This window comes from Brassica oleracea, chromosome C4, assembly GCF_000695525.1.
Source record: "Brassica oleracea var. oleracea cultivar TO1000 chromosome C4, BOL, whole genome shotgun sequence".
Lineage (NCBI taxonomy): Eukaryota > Viridiplantae > Streptophyta > Magnoliopsida > Brassicales > Brassicaceae > Brassica > Brassica oleracea.
In genome coordinates, this window is record NC_027751.1 from 52,315,044 (window position 1) to 52,329,635 (window position 14,592).

At 33.5% G+C, this 14,592-nt stretch overlaps 4 protein-coding genes across 4 annotated transcripts; all 4 read right to left on the reverse strand.

Annotated features, from left to right (window-relative positions):
- Positions 1-644: 644 nt before the first annotated feature.
- Positions 645-1,207, reverse strand: LOC106341441. Its single transcript, XM_013780215.1, has one exon. It carries the CDS (start codon positions 1,181-1,183, stop codon positions 842-844), a length of 342 nt encoding a protein of 113 aa, XP_013635669.1. The 5' UTR covers positions 1,184-1,207; the 3' UTR covers positions 645-841.
- An 835-nt stretch (positions 1,208-2,042) lies between these two features.
- LOC106339214 (F-box/LRR-repeat protein At2g43260-like) lies at positions 2,043-4,169 on the reverse strand. The gene is made up of 6 exons (XM_013778006.1): positions 3,761-4,169; positions 2,831-3,363; positions 2,646-2,789; positions 2,451-2,499; positions 2,209-2,357; positions 2,043-2,114 (listed from the first exon to the last, which is right to left on the reverse strand). The coding sequence occupies exons 1-6, from the start codon at positions 4,167-4,169 to the stop codon at positions 2,043-2,045; spliced, it is 1,356 nt and encodes a 451-aa protein (XP_013633460.1).
- A 4,982-nt stretch (positions 4,170-9,151) lies between these two features.
- On the reverse strand, positions 9,152-11,868 carry LOC106337361 (hydroxyacylglutathione hydrolase 1, mitochondrial-like). The gene is made up of 8 exons (XM_013776458.1): positions 11,651-11,868; positions 10,859-11,041; positions 10,578-10,781; positions 10,367-10,490; positions 10,063-10,163; positions 9,717-9,791; positions 9,544-9,642; positions 9,152-9,475 (listed from the first exon to the last, which is right to left on the reverse strand). Exons 1-8 carry the CDS (start codon positions 11,708-11,710, stop codon positions 9,329-9,331), a joined length of 993 nt encoding a protein of 330 aa, XP_013631912.1. The 5' UTR covers positions 11,711-11,868; the 3' UTR covers positions 9,152-9,328.
- Positions 11,869-13,222: 1,354 nt separating this feature from the next.
- LOC106340347 (60S ribosomal protein L38-like) lies at positions 13,223-14,137 on the reverse strand. The gene is made up of 3 exons (XM_013779231.1): positions 14,051-14,137; positions 13,663-13,846; positions 13,223-13,400 (listed from the first exon to the last, which is right to left on the reverse strand). Exons 1-3 carry the CDS (start codon positions 14,051-14,053, stop codon positions 13,378-13,380), a joined length of 210 nt encoding a protein of 69 aa, XP_013634685.1. The 5' UTR covers positions 14,054-14,137; the 3' UTR covers positions 13,223-13,377.
- Between the last annotated feature and the right edge of the window lie 455 nt (positions 14,138-14,592).

The window sequence follows — 14,592 nt, forward strand, 5'->3', positions numbered from 1 at the left end:
TTGTCCAGTTGAAATCTTTCAAAAGTATGTGAAAGACTAAAGTCAAAGTAAATATGGATTTAGAATAGTAGTTATATTTTACTAACCAAAATACCGAAAAAAACCGAACCGAATCGAAACCAACCCGATATCTGGATTGAACACCCTTAATCCAAATGAAGCCAAAATATTGTTTCATTCTCCAAAATATAATAAAAATAATAACTTAATTCCGTGCAAGGCGCGGGTTTTATCCTAGTAATTATTAGAATTTGAACGGATTAGTAATTGAAGTACATCGTTACAAAATCATTGTGTGGTTAGACTTTCAACGTGAGTGGAAGAGATAAGACTTTGGCAGGTTATTGAAAACATCGATCAGAAGAAGAGATATGACTGACGCCGTGAACTTAGGTGTGAATAAATTTTGTTTTGAGGCAACATTAACATTGTATAAAAGTGGACGTAGTGATGTCGACTGCACTGAGACTAAATTTCTCTTTCTTGGTTGACTTTTGTTGACAATAGAAACATAAGATAATGGTCAATAATAGGACATGTTAATTCTATTGGACATAATTAACTAGTAAAATCAGCGTAGTACGAAAATTTAGTAATAATAGTTCTAAAAATGCTAGCTATAAGTTTTAACTCCATAAATGATTCTGATTACATATATACATACATACAATAAGTTGCAAGACCATCTAAACCTTAACTCACTCCCAATGTTTCCAAATTGAATATTGAAGTATTCACACGAAACTCTCCTTTGAAAACACACACCTATGTGTGTGTGTATATATATATATATGAAATTAAGTACTTACCTGTGTAGATAAATGCTTTAGGGTTTGTTTAATTACTTCACGAAATGATCTCTATGGCCTAAACAAGATGTAATACATCCGACACTACGAAGGAAGAAAGAATAGAAGCCAAGTTTTGTCCTTATAACTCTAATCGCAAAACGTCTTTTGGTCGTACCTCTCCGTACTTCTGAAACCCACTGCTCAGCCGCCTCGTTCATTCCTTTAGCCGACTTCCTAAGCTTCTCTTTGAAACTGAATCTCCCTGGCCCCTTCAAGTCGTAGCTTGCCAACATCACCCGTCTTCCGTCTCTGTAACATTTCTGTGAGTACCATTCGCTCTGGTCATGATGAGGCAGCGTTACATAGGCGTACATGTAAGTTTGTTCCGACATAATTATATGTAAAGCAAAAATCGACTTATTGTGTTTTAAGTTTTCATAGGTGTCCTAGTACTATGTTAGCATGTATATATATGTACGAGACATAGAGTTGGGTGAGATTGCGGTTGAACCATTATGAAATTGCGTTGGATAGTGGTTGTTGACTATGTTGTACCTAATATAGAATTTACTATAGTTATGTGACATCATGTATCATATCATGAGCCTACATGTGTACTATGTCAAATAGTAACAAATGAAAAATTGATTAATAAATCAATCATAAAGATAAACGATTGTACTGGTTGATGATTAAACTTTACCTACTTGTTGACAACAAGAAAACTATTACATGTTTGGGTTTGGAATAATTTTGAGGAGAAATTGTCACCCAGCTCCACCATCTTTTTTTAACCATGATTAATGTAGGTTTGTTGTATAATACGATGATGGTGACTTACTTTATTTGCTTTGTTATGAATTGTTTAATAGAGAGGTTTAATAAACTGGAGCATAAAGAACTAACGTTTCGTCAAGAAGGTTCTTTATTTTTATTTTTTTAAAGAGAGAACGTCCATGGATAGGAAACCAATTGTTATGAGATAAGAACACAAATATTTCACAGAAAGTAAGATCTATAAATAATAAACAAGAGAAAATTAACAAAATGAAATGTAACTTTCCAACAAACACTGTTAGTTTTTAAGCACAATCGAACTCTATCAACTTAGAAAGGCACCGAATAACATATAGTAATGCATCGCTTCTGTTCAATATAAGAAGAGAACACATTATAACCTGCAAAAGAAGGAGATACCATATGATATGGAGTATCAAAGTTACAAAGCAGAGGACAGTGAAATTAAAGAACTCACAAGATTGTTGAGAGAAAAGAAGTTACCCCACAAATAACGATAGCATAGATCCTCAACAGAACTATAAACTGTAAATGTTCAAACAAACATAGATAAATGATCCCAAACACTCATCAAATGCACTTTATATATAGTTTCAACAATCAATAGATGAGAACATACCACGATGATGTATAGTAAATAACCAGAGCGAGATATCAAACAGACAAGTAGTAGCATAGCTGCACGAAACACAGCACCACGAGTGCCGAAGCAACACATGATCAAATACATAGCAATCCACTTGTTCTTCCATAACGCAGCGCCTACATCTGTTATGTTTCATATAAATAACAAAACGCATGATCAAAAGCCATACGTAAATGTTCATGATGTAGTTAAAAACATATGAAGGATTCTCTCACATATTCCCTTACGGAGAAACTTGCCAGCTCTTCTTGATTGAATCTCATCCTACGAATCATAAAACAGTAAAACGAATAAAATATTTTAAATAACTAAGAGATGCACTTGACAAGCTCTAAAACATATTTTCATAATATATAAGTTGTTTTAAAGATATTTTCTTGTTTCAAAATATAAGTTTTTTTTCAAAATACCGTTGGTCTGCGGATGCGGATGCATGTGACTCTAGTGCTGAACTCGACTTGTTGAGGCTGAAGTGGGACCAAACTCTCAAGGTAAGGACATACAGCACAAATGTCTGAAGAGAAGGGACGGAGTTGGTCTGTGTCTTGATAATACTTAAACAACCTCTTTTTGTCGTCATAGAAGACAACATTACCTTGGGTAGATATACACTCAAGGGCGTAAATGACCTAGACTCCACGCCTGGCTTGATACCTATACTTATGGAGTGAGTCTTGCTCCATGTTTCTTCTTGAGCAGCATCCATACTCCATATCCCTAGCTCCACGCCACCAAAAAAGTTCCTTTCCGGCATGGCTATGACTAGACGATCTCCAACGTTGACAATATGTGCTTCAAGTACGATGCCTTTGGGGAGATGCAGATGTTTAACGTAATGGAACTTTTCCGTGTGCAGATCCAAGGCTAGTATCGAGTATACTGATCCGTTGACACCATGACTCACGATTCGTAACCAGTAGATTGTTCCGTTGACACAAGCTGATTTACGTCCGACATCAACCTTATAACGACGTGGTTTCCAAAGTGTACGCCATTCACCAGTGCTGACATCAAGAGTGTCGCTATAGTTAGGATCACCGGATATCCTCACTACTTTGTAGTGACCTTTGACCTTTTCTCTACCGAATCCCATCGCATAATACCCGGGGAAATAAGTCGTCCATGTTCCTGAAATTTTAATTATAAATATAACCATCAAGTAAATAAAAATGTATAGAAAATTAAAACTCTAGAACTCCAGATGAAACATTCGCATTGACTTCCAAATTTTAAGTGTTATGGATCATCTACTCTTTCAAATTATTTAAAACATTGTGCCTGTCTGACATTTTAAAATATTTCATAATGCCATAAGGTCAAAATAAAAATTTGTGCTTATAAACTTTCGTAATACGTTACGTACAACTAAAATTATCGTATAAAATCATGATGCCCTAAACAATCTTCATATATATATATATATATATATATATATATATTATCCAATTTTTATACCGTAATTGTTTCGATATACATAAATCTCAAGACCGGTTATGCTATTGAACATGTCATAATAGAAGATTACCGTTCGTAAACGTGGAGTTAGTGCGGCGGTTCACGAGGGGAGGGGAATGGAACCGCTGGAGTTGTCCCGTCGAGAGGTTCAAAACGTTTACACACTCTTCTTCGGGGATGCAGACCAAACCGTCGCAACTCATCGACGATCTTGTCGCGTCGCAGTGTAAAAATACGAACTCTTCACCCTCTTCCAAACGAGATTCGGGGAGGAGAGTGGGTGAGACGCCGCAGTCGCAGTTGTAAGCGATCAGGATTTTCGGGGTTGATTTTTGAAAATTCAGGTGCTTCTCCACGAAGCACTTTGATTCCAGTATCGATTTCCATTCTTTTGACACACTTTTGAATCTTACCAGAGACTTCAGGGGAAGCCTCACGAGTAACTCTTCCAGCAAATCTGTGTTGATAATAATATTCATCTGACTAGGGAATTTTTTTTCTTCTTGTGATGCATGAGTGTTTGTTATTTTATTAGGCAAAAAATAGATAACATTGTTATCGAAGATATATTTACAAATATAACTAGAATAATATACTGATTTTTTCTTCTTTTTTTTCATACCTGAAGATATATATTGATATTGTTAAGCAAGCAAAACAGTGAATAGATAAATATTGCCTAGTCACAGTGAATAAGTAACTGCTTGCTTTTAATCATCTTTTTCATCAATAACTAAATATTAGATATTTTTCTGTTTTGAATACAAGTTCAAATAATAACTGAGAAAAACCCAAAACATGTAAAAAATATTGATCAGCTGCTGATGACTTCCAACTATACAATAAGATAGATATACCAAATTTTAGAAACGATCTCTAGCTCTCTGTATACGACCAGTGCTTCGGCTTCAGTTGCCGACTCCAGTGCTTCGGCTTCAGTTGCCGACTCTGGGATGCTTAAAGATTTGCGTACGACTTTGATCGATGTTCTGAGGAATGGGTTACACGCTTTCTAAACCCTAAAAAAAAAAGTTTCTAAACCCTAATTAATACACCGGATAAACTCAATGTGCATGAAATTTCATGGGTGAACAAATGATAACTTTTAATAAATAATGTTTTATTATTTTTCCTTTTTGCATATATTATATATTTAATGTATTGTTTCGGACATCTAGTTCATTTTGAAATAAAAAAAAACGGATCTTTTGTAAAGGTTTTTGTTACAAAGAAGAAATAGCGAGAGGAGGTACTGCCAAGTTAGCACAGCAGGACCGGTCCTGGGCAAAGTCTAAAGAAACATTGGCCTTAGAATCCCAAAAATTTTGGAAAAAATTACATAGAAAAAAAGCCCCCAAAAAATTTTTTTTAGGCCCCCAAATTTACCAAAAAAAAATTTTTAGCTATAATTTTTAAAAAACCGCCTACAGCCTCTCGGGGCCGGCACTGTAGCACAGTCTACCCTTGTCAACCGGGAAATGACTACTATGGTCGCGGTCCGATCCAAATCACATGGAACTTCAACTACGGTGCAGCCGTAAGGTTCCTTGGACGACTGCCTCTCTTGAGTCTTGACTGATCCAGATATGTTAGCTCGTAGCCCTGAAGTGGCCTTTTAAGTGTGCCATGTGGTTCTGGAACCAAAACGTTCGTCCAGTCTTAGACCAAGGCTTTGGAGCCACCACGAGAAGGATCAATGGTGGCGAATGCAACGGTGGGCGTCCCGCAGCGGTGCAAAGCAGAGTTGACCGCTACTTGGAGTTCTGTAGGATGTTCGGTATCACTCCCGGAGCTAATCTAAGTTGCTAAATATGTTAAATGTGGTTTATGTGGCACTTTTTATGGTATGGTGTTGTTCTTGCGCGTGTGAGTTAACAAGTAAGAGTATTGAATAAAAGAGTACGATGTGTACTGTATCTTAATTAATGTATCAATGGGTCTTTTTTTAAGTTGTATCCATGTATGGTGTTGTTCACTTGTTTGAATTGGTTTCATAAAATGAATCATACCAGCCAATTCCATAATATAGACTTTCACCTTTTAAAAAAGAAGATTATTACAAAAATTGAATTACGGAGGATTATTTGGCATTTTAGTTTTGTCAACAATATAAGCTGAAAATATGAGAAATTTCTATGAGTGGTACATAATGAGTAAGAAGTGTGAACATATAGTAATTTTTTAGATTGTTTGGTTTTTAGTCTGATAACATAATAAGGTGAAATTAAAAAAAAATTATGTTTGAAAGAACCATTGCCGAGTGACTTAGGTCCTCAATTCACCATTTGGTTCATGCAAACAACTTAGGCGTAAGCAAAATTCAACAATATAAGCTGAAGCTCTCTGGTCCCTTCAAGTCGTAGTTTGCCAACATCACTCGTCTTCCATCCCGATAACATTTCTGTGAGTACCTAAGTTGTAAAAATATCAGATTTTAAACTCCACACAAATTCTACATCCAAAAATTATTTTCAAATATTTCTCATATTGACATATATTTCAAATATAACTCTTTGGTATGCTTGGATTAGAATTCCAATAGATTAGTAGATATAGCATTTTCAAATGCACCGTAGCAACTTGAAATCTCTTTTCTAGTTATACTACTTTGCCCAAATTATGTGAGATTTTGGTTGAACCATTATGAAATTGCGTTTGAGAGTGGTTGTTGACTGTGTTGTACCTAATATAGAATCTCATGCACTATAATTATGTGACATCAATGTAGCATATCATAAGCCACAATGTGTAATTAATTGTCAAATAGTAAGTATTAAAATTAAAATTGTTCAATAAACTAATTATAAACCTAAACGACTGTAAGTGGTTGAAGATTGAAAACTTTACATACTTGTTGATGACAAGAAAATGAACATGTTGTATCTTTGGGTTTGGAATGTTTTTGAAGAGAATTTTTCACAAGACCGTGGTTACTGTAGTTTTGTCGTATGATCATACGATGATGGTAACTTATTTGTATGGTGGCTGCTTCGTTTATGAATTGTTTAATAGAGATCTATATTACCGATAGGTAAAGAACTGAGGTTGTGTTAATAAGGATCTTTATTTACATTTTATCTAAGAGAACAAAATGAATGTTTTCTTTATACTAGCTAATGTCTTTCTATCTTTTCTATAATTTTTTTTTTCATGATAAATAATCATATGGCATTAGATATAAAATTAAATGCATATTTCTTTGGTTTTCTATTGATGTTGTTTATTGACGTAATTTTTTTTAAACCAGACGTCACTTTCTCCTCGAAAATTACATTAGAACACTTCCATAAATGGTATCTAATAGTCTCTCATACTAAAAATATACAAAAGTAATAAAATAGAAAGAGAGATAAATGGTAAAAATTCTCATTTGAAACCGTTTTTAGATATCGTCAAGAACATGATCAAATGACAAATTGTATCATTTTTAGTGGCTTAGATTTTTTAGATATGTTAAAATTGATTATAAAATCAACATATCTTAAAATAATAGTTTTAGTTTTAGATTTTATAAGAGTTCTCACCAATAAAGTTGCTTTTAACAACTAACATTTTTTTTTTTTTGCTAAAAGTCGACTAATGATGTCATGTAACGTTAAAACCCAACTTGAATACAGTTTTGTAATATATATATTAAATGGAACGTATTGTGGTGTAGAATTTTTTTACTTATATTTATTTTTTATTTTATTCTATAACTCTTTATGTTATTTAATTATGGACAACACAGGACAACACATAATTACGTTCAATTTAATATATATATATATATATATATATATACGTATAATTTATTTACTGATCACTTAATTGCATAACATGACATATGATTTATTTATCAAATTTGAAGTAAAAAAAATATTGATTAAAAAATGAAACACTCGAAACATACATAATTTTACAAGATTATCTAAAGAAAACAAATACTAAAATTGAAAATAAGCAACATAACATAAAACTAAAACCATGGATAGTAGTAGAGACTTAATATTCTGGTAAGTTACTTCTATATCCACCAAAGTTGTTAAAAACATTTCCAAATAAGGTAGATGGAGAAGGAGTTTCTTGATCATGTTGTTGACTACATCATTTTAGTAGAATTTACGTTTGTTCCGCTTGAAAATATGCACAAATCTTGTGAACATATTGATATTAAATAGTAAAATTTCTAAATAAAAAAGTATTAATCATATAAAATAAAAAGATAATATATTTATTAATATTATTTTAGAGTAAAATATAGACCAAACCATTAAAAATAGTCAAATAAACTATATTCTAATTTAGAATGTTATGTATTCTAAAATATAGAAAACTATTGAAGATCCTTTAAAAATAGAGTTGACGATTCCATCAAATAAGGGGAAAACAAACAAAGGACAACAAATAAAATCTATCTAAAAGAATTAACATGACGAAGATGTTATCCATGTTCTTGTATAGTGAATGTAAAATCAAGTTAAACAATGGAAACTTGGACATGGTAGACAACGTACATACCCCAAATCCTAGTTATGTATCACACAACTCCGTACTACATATAAGAAAGAAAACAGTCAAGAAAAGGCGAGAACAAATAAAACAACCCAAAAAAGAAAGAGCCAAGTATATTTGATTTTCAAGAAACTAAATACTGATATCGAAAAGAGATAATCAAACCATTATTGTCGCTGGCCAGCAATCACCACAAACCTCTCTCCATCACCATCACTCACCGGTGAGTCATGCGGTGCTGGCGAGCCAGAGTTCACCAGGGCCCTATCCAAAATTAGTATAAGAAAAATGAAAATGAAAATTATTTACCTTTAAAAATATGTATTTTATACTTTATTTTAAAATATATTAAGCAAATTTAATTATTATAATTTTGTTTAAAAAATATTTTGTCATATCCTAAAACAGTATTTTCACTTCATGCACTTGGATCATAAAAAAATATTGTGTCATATATATTATGCTAAAACATTTTGTAATGTTTGATCTTCAAAAAAGACACATCTATTGTAACAATGTTTTTTGACTGATATAAATTTTACGTTCTTTCAAAAAAAAAGTTGATAGAAAATTATGTTTTAAGTTTATTTTCATTGCACAGTTTTGAATTTTGTAATAAGTGGAAGATAAATCTTGCCGAGTCACTATGAATAAATAACCAACATGATAGTTAGCTGAAGATACGAGCCAGGTCTTCTTATTTGTTATTTACACCATGAGATCAGCACCAACCCTTTAAGAACCATGATAGCTATGCTCTAGATGTGTTGTTACACCATGAATCCATGATAGTTAGCCTGATTTGTTATTACTGACACCATGATCAGCACCGCCCCTTTAACAACGGTTAAGCACTCCCTGAAGGCATATTGCTCATAGATGAAGAAAGCAGTGAACGAGAATAACATTTCTGTTTTAAGTAAATCGTTGAAGGTTATGGTCAGGAAGGGTAAATAACGGACACAGATATGGTGAAAATTCATAATTTTATAAACTGATCCCAACTAAATATTTAGATTTTCTTTTTCTGTTTTCAATACAAACTCAAATAATAACTGAAAAGCCCCCAAAACATGTAAGAATACATTGATCTTTGCAGCTGCTGATGACTTCCAACTATACAATAAGATAGATATACCAAGTTTCAGAAACGATCTCTTGCTCTCTGTATACGACGCAATGCTTCAGCTTCAGTTGCTGACTCTGTAATGCTTAAAGATTTGCGGATGTCTTTGCTTGATGTTCTGAGGAATGGGTTACACTCTTTCTCCACCTTCACAGTCGTTGGAATCTAAATACAAAGATAGAGAGGTTCAGAGAGAATGAGAGGAGAAAAGAGCAAAGAGTAGATGGTTTTACCGATGGGAGTCCCTGGCTTCGAAGATGGGCAACGCTGGTAGCATAAGACTGAAGAGTTTCATTCTTTGGTTCTACCGACAGCGCAAACTTGAGATTGCCCTGCATCATGGATGAACATGTAAATAGTTTGCTTCACCAGATGGCAGAGAGTAGAAGAAAGTGAAAAAACTCACTGCTGTGTTTTCTCGACCACAATATATATTTGTATCATCTGGTAAAGAGACGATCTTTTGAAGTGATGAAAGCATCTGATACATAGACAAAACAAAAAAAAAAGAGAATATTATTGTCTAGTTATGATAAAATTAGCCTATTAGACCACTCTAATCACTCTCTTTAACACCTCCATAGCATTTAACTCTTGAATTTATAGGAACATGATTGTAAACCCCACAAACAACTTAGCACATTTTTGTCACAAGAAACTAACCATAACAGTGGAAGTATATACAAGGTTGAGTGATGCTATATTCTAGATTCACTGATAAGATTTTAGGCCTCATTTTCAACTAATGTTACCTGCTCAGGGGTACCTTCTGAGACAGTACCACAGGATAAGCTATATATCAAGTCTCCTGTGAATATTGTGGCTGACCCGGGGAAGTAGAAGCTGATATGGCCTGCTTGAGAATAAAGAACGGTTAAATAGAGCCAAAAAAAATAGCAAAAATTTGTTTTAACACTAGAAGCACAAAAGGTAAGGAGAGTAGTTACACAGTGATGTATTGAGGATGGCAAATAAGTTACAAAGATGCAATCAACTAAACATTCTAAGATTGCCAATGCTTGTCTGTAGAAGATATGTTTCATAGTTTTTACAAACCTTGTGTGTGGCCAGGAGTGCCAAGTATCCGAACCTCATGGCCAGCAAACATCCACTTATCACCATCATTCAAGAGTATGTCAATTCCAGGAATCCTATCTTTATCTAGAGCTGAGCCAATCACCTGTCGGAAACATAAGTCATATCAATCAGACAAGGGAACAAGTAGTGATGATAAACAAATATAAACACAAAGATAGTATCCCCATACCTTTGCGCCATACTTTGCTTTCAGTTCAGCATTACCACCTACATGGTCATCATGATGATGAGTATTCAAAATGTAAGTCAAGTTCCAATTCTTCCTACTCAACGCCTCTATAACAGGAGCAGCTTCAGAAGGATCAACGACTCCAACAGTGCCGGTGTCTTCATCGTGCAAAAGATAAGCATAGTTGTCCTTACTACACGCCACCTGAAAAACACCCACCGACAAAAATCAAAAGATTGAAACGTCGTAATAAGTGATGAAAAGGCAAAGCATAGACTAACCAGTTCGATTTTTAACGAAGAGGGCATGTTGGAGATGCTACAGAAGTGTGTGATCTGAAGTGTTTTTCTAGCTCCACGGAGGGTTTTGAGGGGCATGGAGAATAGCCACATAACACCGTATAATAAGCTTTTCCTGAGGCAGAGATGTCTCCAACTAGGCCACACACAAAGCTGACCTCCAATCTGTTTCATAGATACAATCAAACAAAATTATACAATCTGCCAAAAGAAAAAGACCAAACACATTTGTTCAAAACAAAACAGAACACAGAAGCTATAAAGATTGATCCTTTCAACCTAGATATGATAGTAGATGACTATTGTTCATGAATACAATCAACAAAATTAATATAATCTGATAACAAAACAATAGAACTGCCAAAAGAAAAAAGACCAAACACATTACAGAACATAGAAGAAGCTTTAAAGATTGATCCTTTCAACCTAGATATGATAGTAGATGACTATTGTTCATGAATACAATCAACAATTATACAATCTGATACACAACAATAGAACTGTTAAAAAGACAAACACATTGTCAGAGAAACAGAACACAGAAGCTTAAAGATTGATCCTTTCCACCTAGTAGATGACTACTTCAGCTATAAAGACTGATCCTTTTGTTAAAACGAAGCCTAGTACTAACTTCAGATCATCAATAAGATCAGTAAAGTGAGGATCTTTATGAAGTCTGGTACAAACCCATCATCAAAAACCGGATCTTTTTTGACAGAATCAAAGAGAAAAGTGAAAAGGGAGAGACAGAGAGAGAGAGAGAGAGAGATGAACCCTGGAACAGGAAGGAATCGATGAATTGGTGTTAGATGAAGCTTTGGAGATCATCGGCATCCTCTCTCTCTCACTCTGATAGATTCCTCGGAAAGAAACGAGAGAGAGGGAGATGAATCGATTCCACCTTCTTCAAAGAAGCAGCAATAATCTTGCGTGAGCTGAGCTGTGAGGAGGACGAGTCTGCGACTTCGACAGGAAAGACGTCAGAGCTCTAGACAGACAGCTTTTATTAAGTCTTAATTTTTATGTAATTAATAGCTCAACTACTTAAATCCCATCACAATAAATGCTCTCACATACTAATTCCATTAATATCTGGTTATAATTATTTTTACTTTGTAACGGTTTTCCTCATTTAATTTGTTCTTGTTTTACTATGCTAGATTAGATTCCCTTTTGTAAGGCAGGAAAAAAAAAAAACATTTCATTTTGGATGGACGTCTGAAATAGAAAGAAAACTAGATTTTCTTTGGTCAAACTAGCACATGTATATACTATTGGGTTCTTACTTCTTACATGTGGATGTGGTAGTGTCTCTTACTTTTATGAAACTTGAGTTTCTTTGTTTTCTTAAATATATCAACTAATTTTGTTTTATATATATATATATAATTTTCGAATAAACTAGTTTCGTTTTTGTTGGTAAAATTCTTATCAACTAGCTGACTTTTTCAATCTTAGATATGTATATACTGTCGATTATAAAATGTCATAATTTTAGAAAGTAGTTGGCCGCATTATTTATTATAAAATAATGGTTATCATAAAGTAGATTAATATCTAGATTTTGGTATGTTATATTTTTTTCATTTTGTAAAGTCCGGTATCTTCTGTTCCTTGTTGTCATATACATTTCCAGCAACGATATTCTTTCTAAACTAATTAATATGAATATCAAGATTTTGGCATGTATATTTTTTTTTCATTTTGTTATGTCCGGCAGGCCTAATGTCCGGTATCTTCTGTTCTTTGTTGTCATATACATTTCCAGCAACGATATTCCCTCTAAACTAATTAATGGAAAACATATCATTCAACTATTTGAGGGGAAATGTGAGACGAGACAATTTAAGATTAAAAATAAATAATCTTTTATTTGTTATTTAGACCATATTAAGAACACAAAGTAATCATTTTTGGAAGGGAAAAAAAAATCAAGTAAGATTTGTGTCTATCTTGTTGAAAATGAGCCACTTACGTAGGACATGATTTGCATCGTTCATACCCATTTTTCTAATATATAATTGACCAAGTGGCTTTACATTTAATACATTTTGTTTGACAACTCATAAAGGTTCAATTTCAAATCATACCTTCAGCCAAGCTTTTAAATTGCTTGGTTTATTGGAATCAGTACAATGTAGTTCCAAACTTGATTGTTCTGAATTTCTGATTAAACTTAACTGGCTTGTCCTAAAATTTAAACATAAATTCTGAAATTGTTTTGGGCCTGGTTGATATATTGTTCTACGGCACTTTAACACTTCCAAGGAATAGTACTATTGCAAATATAATCTTTCTATATGTTTATGTTGATTCTGATGAGATGATTAAACAAGAGACTGTAGCTAAATTTTGAATCCAGAGCGAGAACATAATAATCTGATATTAAAAACTGAATCAATCCACAAAAAGTCTAGGCATAACTGAACAACACAAAACTTAGAAGAAGAAAAATATAGAATGGCACAAAGATTCATCAATCACCAAAGGCTTCTTCATCTTCAAAGGTCTTGCACGCTCAAACCTGAAAACGTGCAACAGAGTTGAGAACTAATAAACAACAAACATGTAACGTGTCTATATAATAATCAAGATGTCTTCATAATAACAAGCAAAAGCTGTTAGACCACTCACGCATCGTAATTCAATTTTACTAGATTACTATGTATGAGACCAAACAGATGTTATAAGCTATAGCTAGACTTAGGTGTAACAAAATGATTCAAAGTGTGACACAGTTTCGAGTAGTCTAGAACGATAGGTTTTAATAAAGATTATAAACGAACCTGGAGGAAGAGACTGCTTAAGCTTGTCGGCTTTCTCCTGGTCAAAGACGCAGAGAGTGTAGAGGTACTTTGAGCATCTCACCTTGAACTTGACAATGTCTTTGCTTCTCTTGATCTTCACGGATCGAGCATCTTTCCTTCTTGCTGTCAGAAGGAAGTCCTTAATCTCGTGGATTTGCTTAGGCTACACACATTTAACAACCATAATCATCAATCAAACCCACAGGATAATTATCAAAACAAAGTTCTCTATAAACCTACAAGTTTAACTAGATCCTAATCAAAGCAACAAACAATTAACTGAGCTAAATACGAAACAAGAACCGACATTTCAAGCTACAGAGACATTACACTGAGATTGCAATGGACAATAAAACATGCAACGTACCATTGTCGGATCTGTTGTTTAGAGCTAAGCCGCAAGAACACCGTCGCCAAATGTAAAGAGACTCTTTTAAAGAACCCTAGACTCTTATATAATAAAATACCAGATCTACCCTCTAGCCCATGTATCAAACTGTATTAACCTCTGGGCTCTGGCGCATGTACCTCACTGTTTTCGCATTGGGCTTTAGCCCAGTTATATATTTTTCTTTTCCACAGCTTAAGCCCAGTTATATATCTGAAAGTTTCTCATATTATCAAATTTTGGCAATTATATATACTACATACTTTGCCTATTCAAATAATGTTGTATTTAATATCTATATTACTTCTATGTTATAAGAGTATAAATAGAAATTGAATTTTTTTTCGTCATAGAAATTGAATTAGAAATGAGTAAAACTTACAATTTATATTTGTACTATCTAGAATATGTATGGGGATGGTAAACAAATGCAAAATTAATAAAGAATTTGTTACTCTATAGTTATTATCCAAAGTATCTTTTCTTACATATTTAGGTTATTAAGTAAATATATTATTAAT